This window comes from Parasteatoda tepidariorum, chromosome 9, assembly GCF_982258835.1.
Source record: "Parasteatoda tepidariorum strain Cologne lab strain chromosome 9, Ptep-v5.0, whole genome shotgun sequence".
NCBI lineage: Eukaryota > Metazoa > Arthropoda > Arachnida > Araneae > Theridiidae > Parasteatoda > Parasteatoda tepidariorum.
Genome location: NC_141763.1, coordinates 69,077,734 through 69,093,175, shown reverse-complemented (window position 1 = coordinate 69,093,175; position 15,442 = coordinate 69,077,734). Strand labels below are relative to the sequence as shown.

The following is a 15,442-nucleotide window of genomic DNA, read 5'->3' as shown; positions in this document are numbered from 1 at the left end:
TGTTCAACTCCGTAGCCTTGTAATTTTGAACTAATTCAGAAGATAAGGAAACTCCTGGATCAGTATCCCCAGAGGTATTGATTTGTTATGGGAACATGGAGGACTTTGCGACTCGACAGATTTAACATGCATCAGTCAACATTTGCTGCACGGGGAGTTTTCGGCAGGCGACGATCGAACCCACGAACTCTTGGACATAGGTCCAGTGCCCTACCAACCAGGCTATTTCGGCCCTATCTTATTTTGACGTCATCACACTTTTCAACTGTGTTCAAGAGTAATAGTAAACAGTGCGCATGCGTCGTCATTGCATTCGTTGCTATGGCGACTGCTGCTGTTGGATAATTTTTTTAGAATTCTTTTTTTCACTTTTAATTTTGTTATGCATTAAGTTGGTGAGTTTATTTTATTTTAATTTGCATGCATCTTCACTGCTTTTTGCACAGATTAATTTAAAGTATTTTTATGTTCTTTTTATGATTAACTTATTTATTTATTTACTTTATTTATTTATTTATTCATAATTTTTTTAAAAATTACGTTAAAAGAAGATGAAGGTAGTCTAGATTAAGGGAATTATTCTTTTGAACAATAAATGGTAGTAAACAAGAGATTTCAAATAAAGAATAACACTAGAAATACTGAGACATTAATCTCTTTGTAGTAGAATTTTATTGGAACATTTCAAATGTTTATTAGTTCCTTTATTTAACAACTACCGCCTAGATTTTTTGTTGCAATGTATTTTTATAACTGCTCCCTTGTTTCAAACAAAGTTTATTGCAATATTTATGACATCAATATTTTGAAGAAGCTTTAAAGATCCAACAGAAGTGTGTGTCAAGTGTACCACAACGAATACGAAGATCAACAAAAAGCAGGAAAGGACACGCACTAAAAAATCGCCTTCTGATATCGTTGGTTGGCCATCAAGAACCTTTTTTTTGGACTGTTAGGACAACCAGATCGCGACATTATTACTTTCCTTCTAAATATGATTTATTTATGAGCATTTGCTTCAAAAAAGTTGGTGAAATGTAACTTCTTTTTGTTTCGTAAGCATGATCATTTCGTTACTTGTTATTACATTAAAACAGAGAAACCTAAATACTGAAATAAAATTAGAAAATTTAGTAAGCATATTATTTTATCAAGTATTATTTTTTGAAATTTAGTGTTTGTTTAGCTAATTTATAAAAAAATTAAAAAATGATAATAAATGATAATAATTTTTTAGTATTCAACGTAAACTGTGCTAGTTTGAACAAAATATTACATTTTATAGATTATGAGGAAAACTCAAAACTTTTCGCGAAAAGAGCCTCAGCTTAAAGTTTTAAACTAAATGATTTTGAGGAAAAACTCCAAAATATTCGCCAATTCAAGCAAAGGAGCTTCAGCTTTAGATTTTAAATTAACCGATTTTGGGGAAAAACTCGAATACCTTCTCCAATTCATGAAAAAGATCGTCAGTTGAGTTTTTAAATTAACCGATTTTGGGGGGAAACTCGGAGATTTTTGCCATATCAAGCAAAGAGCCTCAGCTTAAGTGATTTAATTTGAAGTGCAACTTTAGCTTTAAACTATTTATTGTATCTTGCTAAAAAGCATTTTCTGGATTTCAAAAACAGATAAATAAATTAAATATTTAAAAAAAAAATTATCTAATTTTTTAGAGCACTGCCAAAATGGCAAGATTTTTTTCGGCTATTAAATTAATGAATTATTATTATAATATTTTTTTACATATTAGGAGCCTAAAACAACGCTACGCTGTTGCAACTTTTCAAATACTAAAAAATATAATCACAAATGCTTTTCTCTTTCCAAAAGTGTTTTCTTCAAAAGAGCATTTTACACCGCTTTCATAGGACCTGGGTAGCCTGGTTGGCAGGGCGCTGGACGCACGTTCTTGAGAACAGGAATTCGAAACCAGTCTGGAGAAGACTCTCCGTGTAGTAAATGGTGACTGGTGCCTGTTAAATCTGTCGGGTCACAAAATCCTCCATGTTCTTATAACGAATCCATACCTCTGGGGGTACTGAACGTTCTCTGCTTCAGCTCAAAATTACGATCTGTGGATGAATGGGTGCATGAATGGGTCTGCCCTATAAACGGGTGTGACTTATGGGTGTGGTAGAAGTTGAATTCCTGGACATAGATGGCGCCACTGGAAAAAAGAAGTATCGGACCACTTGCCTTTGTGGCCTACGACAACAGCAACGCCATTTTCATAATTAATACCGATCGTGCTGAGTTAAGAGGGAGTTAACTCAATCTAACAGTCATGAATAACTCTTACAGTTTCATAACAATCATAAAAATAACATAATCATTTGATAAAACGTTATTTCATATGACGGCGGAACCTTTAGAAAAACAGTATGGTTGCATTGTTCCAAATTATTTTCTAAATATAACTATATTGATTACAAAATAATTAGACAAGCTTAAGACTTTGTTTCGTAAGGATGCAAAAAACTATTTTCTTAATAGAATAGGAAAGAAAAGAATCTACATTATCAACTGAACGTTTGATACTTAAAATTATGACTTATTATATCCCTAAAAAAGTGCCGGCTTGAAAAGAAAATGTGGCTTCCTTACATTGTAACTCAGTTTTAAAAGAAGAAAAAAGTGCTACAAATAAATAAATAAATGGACCACCCAGAATAATTCTTGAGTATTCTTATATGCTTAGGACTTCCTTTTAATAGTTCGAGGGGATGATCTCAAATATGCTAAATAATTAGTGCAGATATTTTAAGTTGTGAAATTAAGCACTAAAACATACTTTCTCTGAATAAACATACCTTTTTTTCGACGGATTTCGATTTCTGACCAGCAAAATATACAGAACAGCCGCAATCTGGGAAATATAGTCCCAATAGTTTGGTCAGGAGAGCAACTTCAAAGTTTGGACTACTTCATCTTAAACTTATTTTTTGCATATTTCGCAATATCTTGAGAACGTTTCAAGCAAATAGAAAATTTTTTGGACATAATTAAAAATTACGTTTATCTACAGATAATTAAATACAAAATGAATCTTTTAGTAAATGTTTATTATTTTTTGTTATTTTATTTAAGAACTGTCGAAAAAAAAATTTAAATTGTAAGGTATAGAGTTTTTTTCCCATATTATTTTAAAGAATGCAATTTTAAATGGCAAAATACAAAATTTGAGTGATTTGGTCAGATAGTTCCTCAGAAATCGAATTTTGAAAAAGTAATAATTTTAAAATTCGTTTTCTCGGGAACTATACTACTGAATTCACCGAAAAAAAGATATGTTTATTCAGAGAAAGTACGTTTCTGCAACTTAAAATATCGCCTGTACTAATTAATTAGCCCATTTGTAATAACTCTTTCGAACCTTTAAGATGGAGTCCTAGAACGTGAAAATCCGATCTTTCTTTGCAAATGTTCTTAATCAAAGCCATTACTAAAGCTATTGCTCGTGTAATGTAGGAAGAAAGAATTAAGAATACTAAAAATTCTTTTAAAAGTATTCTTTGAGAAAGTTGAGACAGATATGCATTTTCAAACCAAGACTTAATTCGATTCAAATAATAGCAGTTGGAGATTTATGCAGAAAGTTACAAAAGACCTGTAATTACGTAGGGCACCATGTGATAATCATTAACCAATCCGATTCACTAATACGATTATCTGTAACTTTGAACAGATCTGCAAGAAGACTTTAATTCACGCCGTTGTTTAAGAAGATTGGTGTTTCTTTTGTGTCTGCTACGTTTTTTTTTCTCTCGTAGCGATCTAGCATACGATCTTACTCACGAAATTTCACCCTCACCTATCACAAGGAGTGCAATATAACGTGCTATTGACCTTAATAGCACAACGCCAGGATTCGTCTTTTGGTACATTACTGGCGGATAACAATAGAGCGTCATGCAATATTATTCTTTTTTGCGAATGGAATTAATCCGCGTGCGTTTAGAAGATAATGATGGTGCAGATGCAAATGTGTCTAGAGCTGTTTAGTATTGCCGTGTGGAATTGTCTTGACTCTTTTTCTTTTCGCCTTTTTGTTCTAGAATGGCTTAGACGTGTGCGGGGCTTTAAAGATTGGCAAATCCACGAAGCAAGTATAGTCAGTTGTAAAATCATTCTTTGTTTTAATGGAGTTATTTCTCACCTTCCGGTTTTAATTGAGAGTATCTTCATTTCGTTTGAAGAAATAGAACAAAAAGAAAAAACCATTTAGAACTATCGTCTATTCTGAGTTAAGTATTGTACTGGAATAAAAATGAAATTACTCTGTTTTGATTACTAATTTTTTTTTCAACTATTAAAACAAAATATTATCGTCTCGACCTTTATTCCATAAAGAAATAAAATCCTTTGGTTACAATCAGGAATCGATTAATCAGGTAATAAGAGATAATGCTCTACACTCTCAGGACCAACGGTACAATATAGTCCGTATTACACAATTACCGCTTTTTCCTCCCTGTCTAGTTTATATCCATCAATCTGAAGCTGGATGAGCTTCTAGACCCCACTTGAGTTGGGTACTTAATACTTTTTGTCACGTCACACTAGAGCTGCACACTGGGCTATTGGCGACTGTCAGGGAAACATTCCTGATGATGATCCGGAGACAACATTCATACGTCACATCCCGTTTTTCAGGGAAACACCTTATCACGCCATACATCCATTCGTAGATCGTAATTTGAACCTGAACCAGAACACAATTAATCTCAGATCCAGTACCCCCAGAGACATCGTTTTGTTATGAGAACTTGAAGAACTTTGCGACCCCGACAGATTTACCGTGCACCAGTCACCATTTTGTACATGGGAGTCTTTGGTCGGCGGGGATCGAAGTCACGACAAATCAGACATGGGCCCAACGCCCTACTAGCAAGACTATTTCAGCCTCCATTTGAGTTAGAGACAGCTCCCTGCCTTAAACAGCCTCTACCCTCGCCAAGTTGGATTCCTTCAACGATTTATTAATGATCTTCAACCCATTATTGCGAGTTCATTATTGTTCAATTCAATATTATCCTGTGCAAAGTTTAGGTTTCCAACCAAACGCATATTTTACTTATTATTCTCCAGGGTTTATGAACAATTTCTCAATGAAATACCACTTTCTCTGCTTAATTCTATGTACTATTGGGTGATTCCACCGCTGAGTGGACATTAGAGATTATTATTTCACTCTGGCTTTATTATGAATAGAGTCGAATGTAAGTTGGTTGATTTAATAACGACATGCAGTTTATGAATATAATGATTTGGGAGCAATGATGCTGAAAGGTGCCGTCGAGGTCCAAGTGACATCTATGTTGTTCCAAGGGGCCATCAAATTCCACGCGGGAGAAATGTTGCTGAACGCATTTAGGTCTCCTTAGTAGATGCATTTGAAAGAACGAAGCAGTGATGGTTGAAGTACTTCATAAATTTACTAAAATCACTAATTTTCAAAAAATTTTGTTATAGGGCTTCAAGAACTAGATCTTAATTGATGAGAAAAAGCTAAAACAAACCTGATAATTCTTACAATTATTGCATGCTTTGATATTTTTGTTTCCAAACTTCGATGTATCTTTGAAAAAAAGAAGATAAGAATAGATAACAAAATTAATTTATCCTCAAAAATTGCGCATGAACTGGTTATTTTTTAAACATAATTGTAATGTCGAATCTGACAGCCTTCATATTTATAAACAAATTTTCAAACCACCTCTTCAAAAAAAAAAAAAAAAAAATTGCTTACAGCGATGTGAAATGAACCCATAAGACTTCACGCTTTCGCCTTTAGACCAGATCAATTTGGAAAGCTATCCATACATCAGCTATGTAGGATAAGCGTGAAGGCTATTTTCATGCCAACAAGAAGCTACAAAAGAACATCAAGATCCATCTTAAACGTTGTTGTCGTCGGACATAAAGGCAGAGGGGGTGCGATTGTTCTTGTTTACCAGTGTCTCCATCTATGGTCAAGAATTCGACTTCTTCTGCACCCATACGTCAAACCCGTTTATAGGGTGGATCCATTCATTCATCCACAGATCGTAATTTTGACCTGAACCAGAGAACGATCTATCTCCAATTCAGTACCCCCAGAGGTTTTGATTTGTTATGGGAACATGGAGGACTTTGTGACCTGACAGGTTTAACGTTCACCAGTCGCCATTTACTACACGGGGAGTCTTTGGCTGGTTGGATTCGAACTCCCGTTTTCCCAAACGTGAGTTCAGCACCCTGACAACCAGGCTATTCCGGTCATCCATCTTATAGTACTGGTAAATAAAAAAAAAAGAACTTTAACTCAGAATGCAGGAGGGTGTCTTTACATTAATCTAGTATGGAAACTAAAGGTTTTAAACCAATCAGTTTTAAGGCCCATAATGAAGACCATTTTACATCACTGGTTATAAGGTATTTCGAAAAGGAGATGCGAGAGGTAGTTTAAATATAGAGAAGATTTCGAGGGTCGTTTAAAGATACAACAAATATTTCTATCTCGTTATGTTTACGTTCAAAAGTAACCATGTGCGGCCTTACCTTTTGTTAATAAAATCATGAGTCTTGTAGTTTATTTTGTATTATTTTAAACTAATGTATTCTTATTATTCTGTAGGCTAAAAAGATTGCACTGCGACTTCAATATTTTGAGCCAACTTCCTTATGATTGGTCATCTTCATCATCACTCTCCACACTTACTCTCTCGAACAATAATCTAATAGAACTTCCCGTTACTATATGGACTTTACAATCTTTAGAAATTTTGAATTTACAAAAGAACAGAATTTCTAATATTGGTCCATTGCCAAATGGTGCTGCGAGTCATTTAAAAGAGCTTAGGTTGTCATGGAATAGATTGTCTGGATCTTTGGATTTATCTCCTTTAGAGGTAAGAGATACTTTAAAAAAATGTTTTAACCTACCAAGTAAGTCAAGTTCTGAAAAATTTTGACTGGGATATTGCAGATATATAATTTTAAATGATTATTTTACTATGGTGGTCAGAAATATTTTGATTTAATTGGATACAAGTTATTAATTATACGATTTACCAAATAAGTCGAGTTTTGAGAAATTTTGACTCGGTTATAGCAGATATATAATTTTAAATGATTATTTTACTATGGTGGTCAGAAATATTTTGATTTAATTGGATACAAGTTATTAATTATACGATTTACCAAATAAGTCAAGTTCTGAGAAATTTTGACTGGGTTATTGCAGATATATAATTTTAAATGATTATTTTGCTATGGTGGTCAGAAATATTTTGATTTAAGTAGATACAAATTAATAATTATACGATTCACCAAATAAGTCGAGTTTTGAGAAATTTTGACTCGGTTATAGCAGATATATAATTTTAAATGATTATTTTACTATGGTGGTCAGAAATATTTTGATTTAATTGTATACAAGTTATTAATTATACGATTTACCAAATAAGTCAAGTTCTGAGAAATTTTGACTGGGTTATTGCAGATATATAATTTTAAATGATTATTTTGCTATGGTGGTCAGAAATATTTTGATTTAATTGGATACAAGTTATTAATTATGCGATTCACCAAAGAAGTCAAGTTCTGAGAAATTTTGACTCGGTTGTAGCAGATATATAATTTTAAATGATTATTTTACTATGGTGGTCAGAAATATTTTGATTTAATTGGATACAAGTCATTAATTATACGATTTACCAAACAAGTCAAGTTCTGAGAAATTTTGACTGGGTTATTGCAGATATATAATTTTAAATGATTATTTTACTATGGTGGTCAGAAATATTTTCATTTAATTGGATACAAGTTATTAATTATACGATTTACCCAAGAAGTCAAGTTCTGAGAAATTTTGACTCGGTTATAGCAGATATATAATTTTAAATGATTATTTTACTATGGTGGTCAGAAATATTTTGATTTAATTGGATACAAGTTATTAATTATACGATTTACCAAACAAGTCAAGTTCTGAGAAATTTTGACTCGGTTATAGCAGATATATAATTTTAAATGATTATTTTACTATGGTGGTCAGAAATATTTTGATTTAATTGGATACAAGTAAATAATTATACGATTCACCAAATAAGTCGAGTTTTGAGAAATTTTGACTCGGTTATAGCAGATATATAATTTTAAATGATTATTTTATTATGGTGGTCAGAAATATTTTGATTTAATTAGATACAAGTTAATAATTATACGATTCACCAAATAAGTCGAGTTTTGAAAAATTTTGACTCGGTTATAGCAGATATATAATTTTATATGATTATTTTATTATGGTGGTCAGAAATATTTTGATTTAATTAGATACAAGTTAATAATTATACGATTCACCAAATAAGTCGAGTTTTGAGAAATTTTGACTCGGTTATAGCAGATATATAATTTTAAATGATTATTTTACTATGGTGGTCAGAAATATTTTGATTTAATTGGATACAAGTTATTAATTATGCGATTCACCAAACAAGTCAAGTTCTGAGAAATTTTGACTGGTTTATTGCAGATATTTGTTTTTAAATGTTATAGGGTAGACTTGTTTTAAAATTTATTACCTATTAATTTTTTAGTGTTATTAATACTAGTGCGATAAATTGTGGCAAGATTTTTTCAATGATACAAATACCTTATTTTAAAGCTCGATGACAAAAAGTTCCTAGTAACGTTTTTGGAAGGATTGAGATTTTCAATGCTTTTGTATCAGAAGTTGCCTTTTTTATGGGTGGCAAGTTTTTTTATGTATACATATATTAAATCTCATGAAAAAAATAAAAACAAAACTATAAGTGAGGTTTTGTTTACAGTTTCTTAAATAAACCACGGTCTCTCTAATCGAAAAGTAGATTAAGTGTTTTGAATTAGTTATTTTTCCTTATTACTTTTTTTTCACGAGACTCAAACTGCGCTTATTATAAGTAGCTTTAAATATGAGATATAAATTGCTTCCTTGTTTCTTCCAAAACAATAACAGTATATATAAATCTGTGATTCTGACAGCTTTTGGAAATTGAAAAGTTTCCTCAATTAATGCACCTTTTCCAGTTCATATTTTTATTGGCCAGTCACCTCTTGATCCTATTAATGCGTCTAATTTAAATACAGAAATTATTATTTTTTCAGGCTATTTGTGGTTATTTTATTTTTTACTAGTGTTGCCAGCTCTGAAGTAGTTTGATTTCAATTTTCACTATTTTTAAGAGATATCCGTGATATCGTCAAAGTTCTCTGTGTATTGAATTTTAGTAATAATTTTAAATCTGTGAGGCAGCCATTAAATCACACGAACCAACATTAAGTATGAATTCGGTAAATTTTAGAATAGTAGGTAGCAAAAATGTTAAAATTATTTTCCTTCCGATCCACAGTGGGCTAGCATCCAAGGTTTCGTGGCCAAAATTAGTATTTCAATAACATTTATTTCAAAATTTGGGGGCTTTTATTTAGAGGTTTTTATGTGCAGGTAAATTGAATTCATAGTTGAATTTTTGAAATACACTAAAAATACCCCCCCCCCCAAAATGGCGGCTGAAATATGGCGAGCAAAAATAAAAATAATAATACAGTACGTTTAAATAATTAAACATAGCAATGGAAGTATAATAATTTTCGTAATTTTATATTAAAAATGAAAAGCAAATTATATTTCCGAAGTAATATTACAGAATAAAGCGAAAACAGGAAAAAAACATAATTTTTGTTTTTTGGTATTTTTAGTCCACCTGTGCAATACGGGTAAAATGTTACAGGTTTTTTCGAAAGAAAAAATATCGAAGAAGACATCAAAATTTTTTTTTTATCTAATTACCTCGTGGAACTTTTTGGAACTAAGTTTCGAAAGTCATTCAAACATTGTAAAATGTCAAATGATAAGATATAAATTATAAGTTTGTCAAGAGAATTAACTAATCCAACAAATTGAAAAATTGTACTATAATTTCAGACTAATTACTCTGATAAATATGTAATAGTAAGGTGAAATTCCTATGTATATTTCTGAAATACAAAATTTAAAAGTTACATTTAAAAAAAATATTTTAACATATTTTTCATTACATTGTACTCTTGTCGGCCCAAAAAGTAAATTATAATGTTTGGAATGATTATGAATACTTAATTTGGGCTATATTAAAACTGCCTACACATATTTTAGTTGAAAATTTAATTTTCGACTTTTGGCCAAAGATCGTGGTCTTCTGGCCCACAGTGCGGTCGTAAGATAAGATAGAAAACTTTTTATGTCTAAAATTTTTTCATTCATTTTAGAAAGGATAAAAAATAAATCTTAATTATTACTTCGTAATTAAGTTTTTATTTCGTTAAAAATACAAAATTATTCTAAAGAAATACTTAACGTATAAATAATTATTTAACTCTACTTTAACTATTACTTAAGACAACATAACAAAATGAATTGTTATAGATGGTTATAGCGTTGCCAATTTGGATAGAGAAATACCCGTGTTTTTCGAGCCATGTAAGAGAGATAAATATATAGCTTATTAATTGATTCTGTATGATGTTTTGATTAATCTAAGTGTTGTAATTTATTTTACTATTTTGAACTTTTTTGTACGAATTATGTTAAAATTGCTCTTATATTCCTTATCATTTACGATTAAATGCATCAAAATGCGTTGTGAGATCTTCCATTATGGACCGAATTTGGAATCTCATTTCAACATAATTTCTACAATTGGGTACTTGTTCGAAACACAAGTGTGACTGCGCCGGGAGGTATCCAATTAAATTTGATCAAAAAAATATTGATGCAGCTTGACAATAAATCCAATCCTTATAGCTGTAAAGTTAACACGCCATGCACAACCACGTGATTAGTACCCGATTCATGGAGGATAATAAGACATTTTTGAATTTTATATACTATTATTTAAATAAAGTCATCTTTTTTAAAAATTTTAAGGCTATTAATATTTTTGTGTTTATTTTATTATTTTAATTGTAATATTTTTTTGTAATTGTAATATTGTAATTGTAATATTAATAATATTTTTTTTTATTTTTAAAAATGAAGTGAAATTCAAAAGGTAGTTTAACTAAAGATTCCATATTATATACTAAAAAAAGTGAAAATTTATTTTGACTGCCAATTGTGAACCAAGGGGTCGTGGAAATTAAAATTCCACACTTTTTCTATTCAATCCATTTCATTTAGATTATGGCAATGAAGTTAGCATTGCGCACAAGCTGCCTTCACTTCCAAGACAAGTTACTACCCATCGATCTGAAATATGGGTGGGTTTTAGTTTTCACTATCGAACCCCAGTTTTTCTCAATAAGTCAGTGCCTTTAACCACTGAGCTGTATTTTTTGATTTAAAAAGCAATGAGTTTTAATAGTTTATCTATTTAAAACAGAGCATTTTTTTAAAAATTAATTATCAATTAAAAAGAATTTCCTCCATAAGCATTTTGAGTATAATGGTACAGTAAATGTTATGAAAACATCATGATGGAGCATCAGTAAATCATCATTTAACGATTATTGCACTTTAACAAATCTTGTTAATATATTAATTGTTCAATACTCGCAACATAGAGTAATATTACTTGAAAAAAAAATCCTGGTAAAAGTATCGTACTGTAACGGTATACGGTATTTAAAATATTTATTTGGTAGTTTATCCTTTCATATGGTAACGGTTTACCGGAAATTCTAGTTTTTAAAGTGCTATAGTTCTTATTACCACACATTTAGTAAAAAATAAAAAACTGAAAAGTAAATTTAACCAAATAAATGGTTTTTATGCCATGTTCTATGTTATCATAATAAAATTATCAAATTTTACACCTTTTAACAAATTTAATCACTTATTATAAAACCATATTTTATCATAAATTTTACCAAAATCATTACCAAAGCGCTTCAGTTAAAATTACCAAACTTTTTGGTGCTCTCATAAAGATAGAAACACGCTAAATTTTACCATAATCTGGTACTTTTACCATATTTTTCCTTCTCAGTGTACTTATTACTAAGCTTATCTATAATGTAAGATTGAATTATTTAGGAAACATAAATTGGCTTTTAAAACTTGAGATTTATTTAAGATAGGTCATTAACCCGATCTTCACAGAGATAAAACTTGTAACAAGATTTCATTCAAAAGCGAATTCCAATTTTACATAAAAACATTGTTTAACAACCATTGGAATTTAATTTCACTTAGGAGATACAAGTGTGCTATACAATTAAGTCTCTTGTTGACAATCAGCTCAGTTGGATAATGAATAATTAGTCTATTACTAAAAAGCTCATTATGTTATTTAAAACGAAATTGTTGAATCCTCACCTCTTGACGTACTAGAAAGATTCAATTTTTATGTTTATATTATAAATTTTTAAATTATATTTATGACTACTATTATAAGTTATGTAATTTATTAGTTGTATTTGTTTCCTAAACTAAATTACAATAAATCAGTTATTTATTATCTTGCATTCGATTGAATTCAAGTAGTTGAGATTAATAGAACAATGTTCAATAAATGCTAAGTCAAGTGATATATAAAATTTATTTCCTGATGTATTCCAGAATGAAATAATTAATTTAACTATTTCCGGCAAGTGTTCTACTTAAAACTGGTTTCTTTTGGTTTTCTCCCTTTGTCAAAACTATTAAAAAACTAGAAAATTTACAAACATGTAGTAGCATTTTTAATTTTATGAAGTTTATGTATTCTTAGCCATACATGGCGCCACTGAAAAATAAAAAACGTGCTTTTATGCCTTAAATTTGCTTGGTTTCACCAAGCAGACTTGCTGGTTAATTGGCAAGAACAACAACTGCAAGCTTGTATGCGGAAAGCCATTCCAGATCTACTTTAGCGATATCTAAATTTTAATACTGTGATATATCGTCAGGAAATAACGGTATTACATAATGCATAGCGATATTTTTCAATTTAATTAATTTACATTGCTTTTACACTGGACGATTACGTCAATTACAATTGCAATAACAATTACGTCAGATAGTATCGTATTCCAGGATTATCGTTGTCGATAATACTCGCGATATTATAACATTCGATGTTTCTTATAGATGATAATAGTTTCGATATTGTTCTGACGATAATTATCGTTTGTTTGATATTTATTGTAAGACATGCGATAGGTCATGAGAATACTTTGTAAAATATTTGCGATGTTTAAAGTTTCACATAATTCACGTATATAATTTCATGCATTTGATTTATGTTATAGCTGTATTCAAAATCTAGAACAAATATTCTTTCATAGATTGAATTTACAATAGCTGAATTATATCCAATTTTCAATCTGATCGATTTTGCCCTAATATGTCAATCTATTTTATCGGTTCGCCGCCCTGAACTCGAACTTTCAATTAGGAAATAGATGGTCTTGAACTTGAATCAAATGTTCATTAATATAAATCAGAAAAGTGAAAAATTAAAAACAACAGGTGTGTTTTTTATTTTGTTTCAAAGCGAACAGGAAATAGAAAACGATCCGTTTTTCAAAACGATTGCTTTCCACTGATTCATGAATCCGGTGTAAGACGATGCATTGTGTTTGCTGCTTGTTTTCTCAACTTTACTTACTGTTTCAGAACACATTGATCGTGAGCGAAGCTCTCGAAATAATGAACGTAAATAGTTTCTCTCGATGAAAAAAAAAGTAAATAAAATATAAAAAAAAAGAAATCAATTTTATTTCGGGCGAGAAACAATAGTTTCTTCTTTTTTTAATCTTTTATGTTAAAAGGCTATCGAACTCTAAATGTATGTCGATTACTTGAAGTAAGAATAATATTCATTGTGTTCGTTGGCTTGAAATTTATTATCTTGTTGATTAAATTTTAATTGGATTTTAACAGCAGACTTGTCTAGGATATAATAATAGGTTATTCTTAAGTATTTATAAAAGGCTTTTAATCTCCTTTAATTAATAGATCTTTGATTTTTTTTATAAATTTGGGGTAGAGAATATTCTTTAAAGAATTGTATACACAAACTGATAAGTTTCTCGTGACAAATAGTAGTTTTTGATTTTTTATTATTTTCAGGCTATTTAAAAATCGAGCCCATTCTAAATTATAATTACTTCTCATTAGATGTGAATTTCTGTATCTAATTTTTTAAATTGAAGCTTCTGATAACGGATTTAAAATATAAAGAATTCGCTGCTTCGCTTGATTTTTATAAGTTTTAAGTAATACTTTTTTGAATGTGAAGGTTTTTCTTAGGTTACTAACTTTATTCAATTGTTTATTTTTTTAAAATTATTTTTAATGATAGGTATTTTTAGAAATGTTTCAAATAGAAATGTCTTAGAAATGTTTCTTTATAAATTAAATTTCCAGGTTTTGAACAATAGCGCATTTAATAAACTTGTAAAAATTCATCCGATATATTTTAATTCAAATTTTGGAAAATAAGAACAAATTATAGACATTGAGTCGCTGTAACTCAAGCGATGGAGCGTTCGTATTCCAATAAAGTGCCCCAGGTTCAAATCCCATCGTTGGTTGATTGGTTCGAATTCTGTTTCCTCTCAAACAGAACACAGTGCTAACGTAAAATGCCCCCAGTGTTCTACGGATCATGGGTTAGAATCCCCTTACAACACTAACCATTCGAGGTTTTCGCGGTTTTCCTCTCCATGTAACGTAAATGCTGGTTAGTTCCATCAAAAAGTCTTCCAGGCAGACTAGTTTTTCGCATTGCTTGATCCAAGAGTTCCTTTGTCTTCTGGAATGAGTTTAAAATTACTAGGCAATGGAGTTAAACATTGATAGTCGTAAACTCAGATAATCGGTGATTGATATTTCAAAACCAACGAAAAACTTTTTTTCGAATAAATGTTACATATTCCCTATTAACATTGACCGCATAAATTGTATATCCATATAGTCAAGGAACATTTTAATGTTTAAAAATTATTTTTCTGAACCACTGAATGATTAATTGCAAATCAATAATTTCAGAAAATATTCTAATGTTAAAACTACTGTTTCTTAGAGCTACTGAAAAAAATTATTTTAACTAATAATTACTAAAATAAACATTTTAATTAAAATTCCACTAAATTGAGAAATCAAATTGCTCAACCTGAAAAAATTTCAAACAGTTTTCTTCTATACTTTCTGAGAAAATGAATCAGGTAGAGACAACAGAAAATAATTTTTTAACTCGCCATGACAAAATAATAATTATTTCATTTGACTTCTATGCTACTATTGTAATTCATGCCAACATTTTTGTTAATATCTGATATCTTGAGATTTAAATGAACAAAAATATTGACTGACTTTGAGTTTTATACACAGGAAATATCAACTTTAATTTATGAATTTCGTAACTTTTATGTGCAATAGAAATTTCAAAAGCCGTTACATAGCTATGGTCTTGATTGGTATGCACCAGCGAAAGTGACAGATTTCCGGAAA

General features: G+C 30.3%; 1 protein-coding gene across 1 annotated transcript in view; it reads left to right on the top strand.

Annotated features, from left to right (window-relative positions):
• Phlpp (PH domain leucine-rich repeat protein phosphatase) overlaps positions 1–15,442 on the top strand; it is a 58,708-nt gene that overhangs the window by 14,266 nt on the left and 29,000 nt on the right. The window contains exon 3 of the mRNA XM_043043284.3: positions 6,620–6,893. Within this exon, the coding sequence (XP_042899218.2) occupies positions 6,620–6,893 (274 nt within the window). The remainder of the gene's footprint in view (positions 1–6,619; positions 6,894–15,442) is intronic.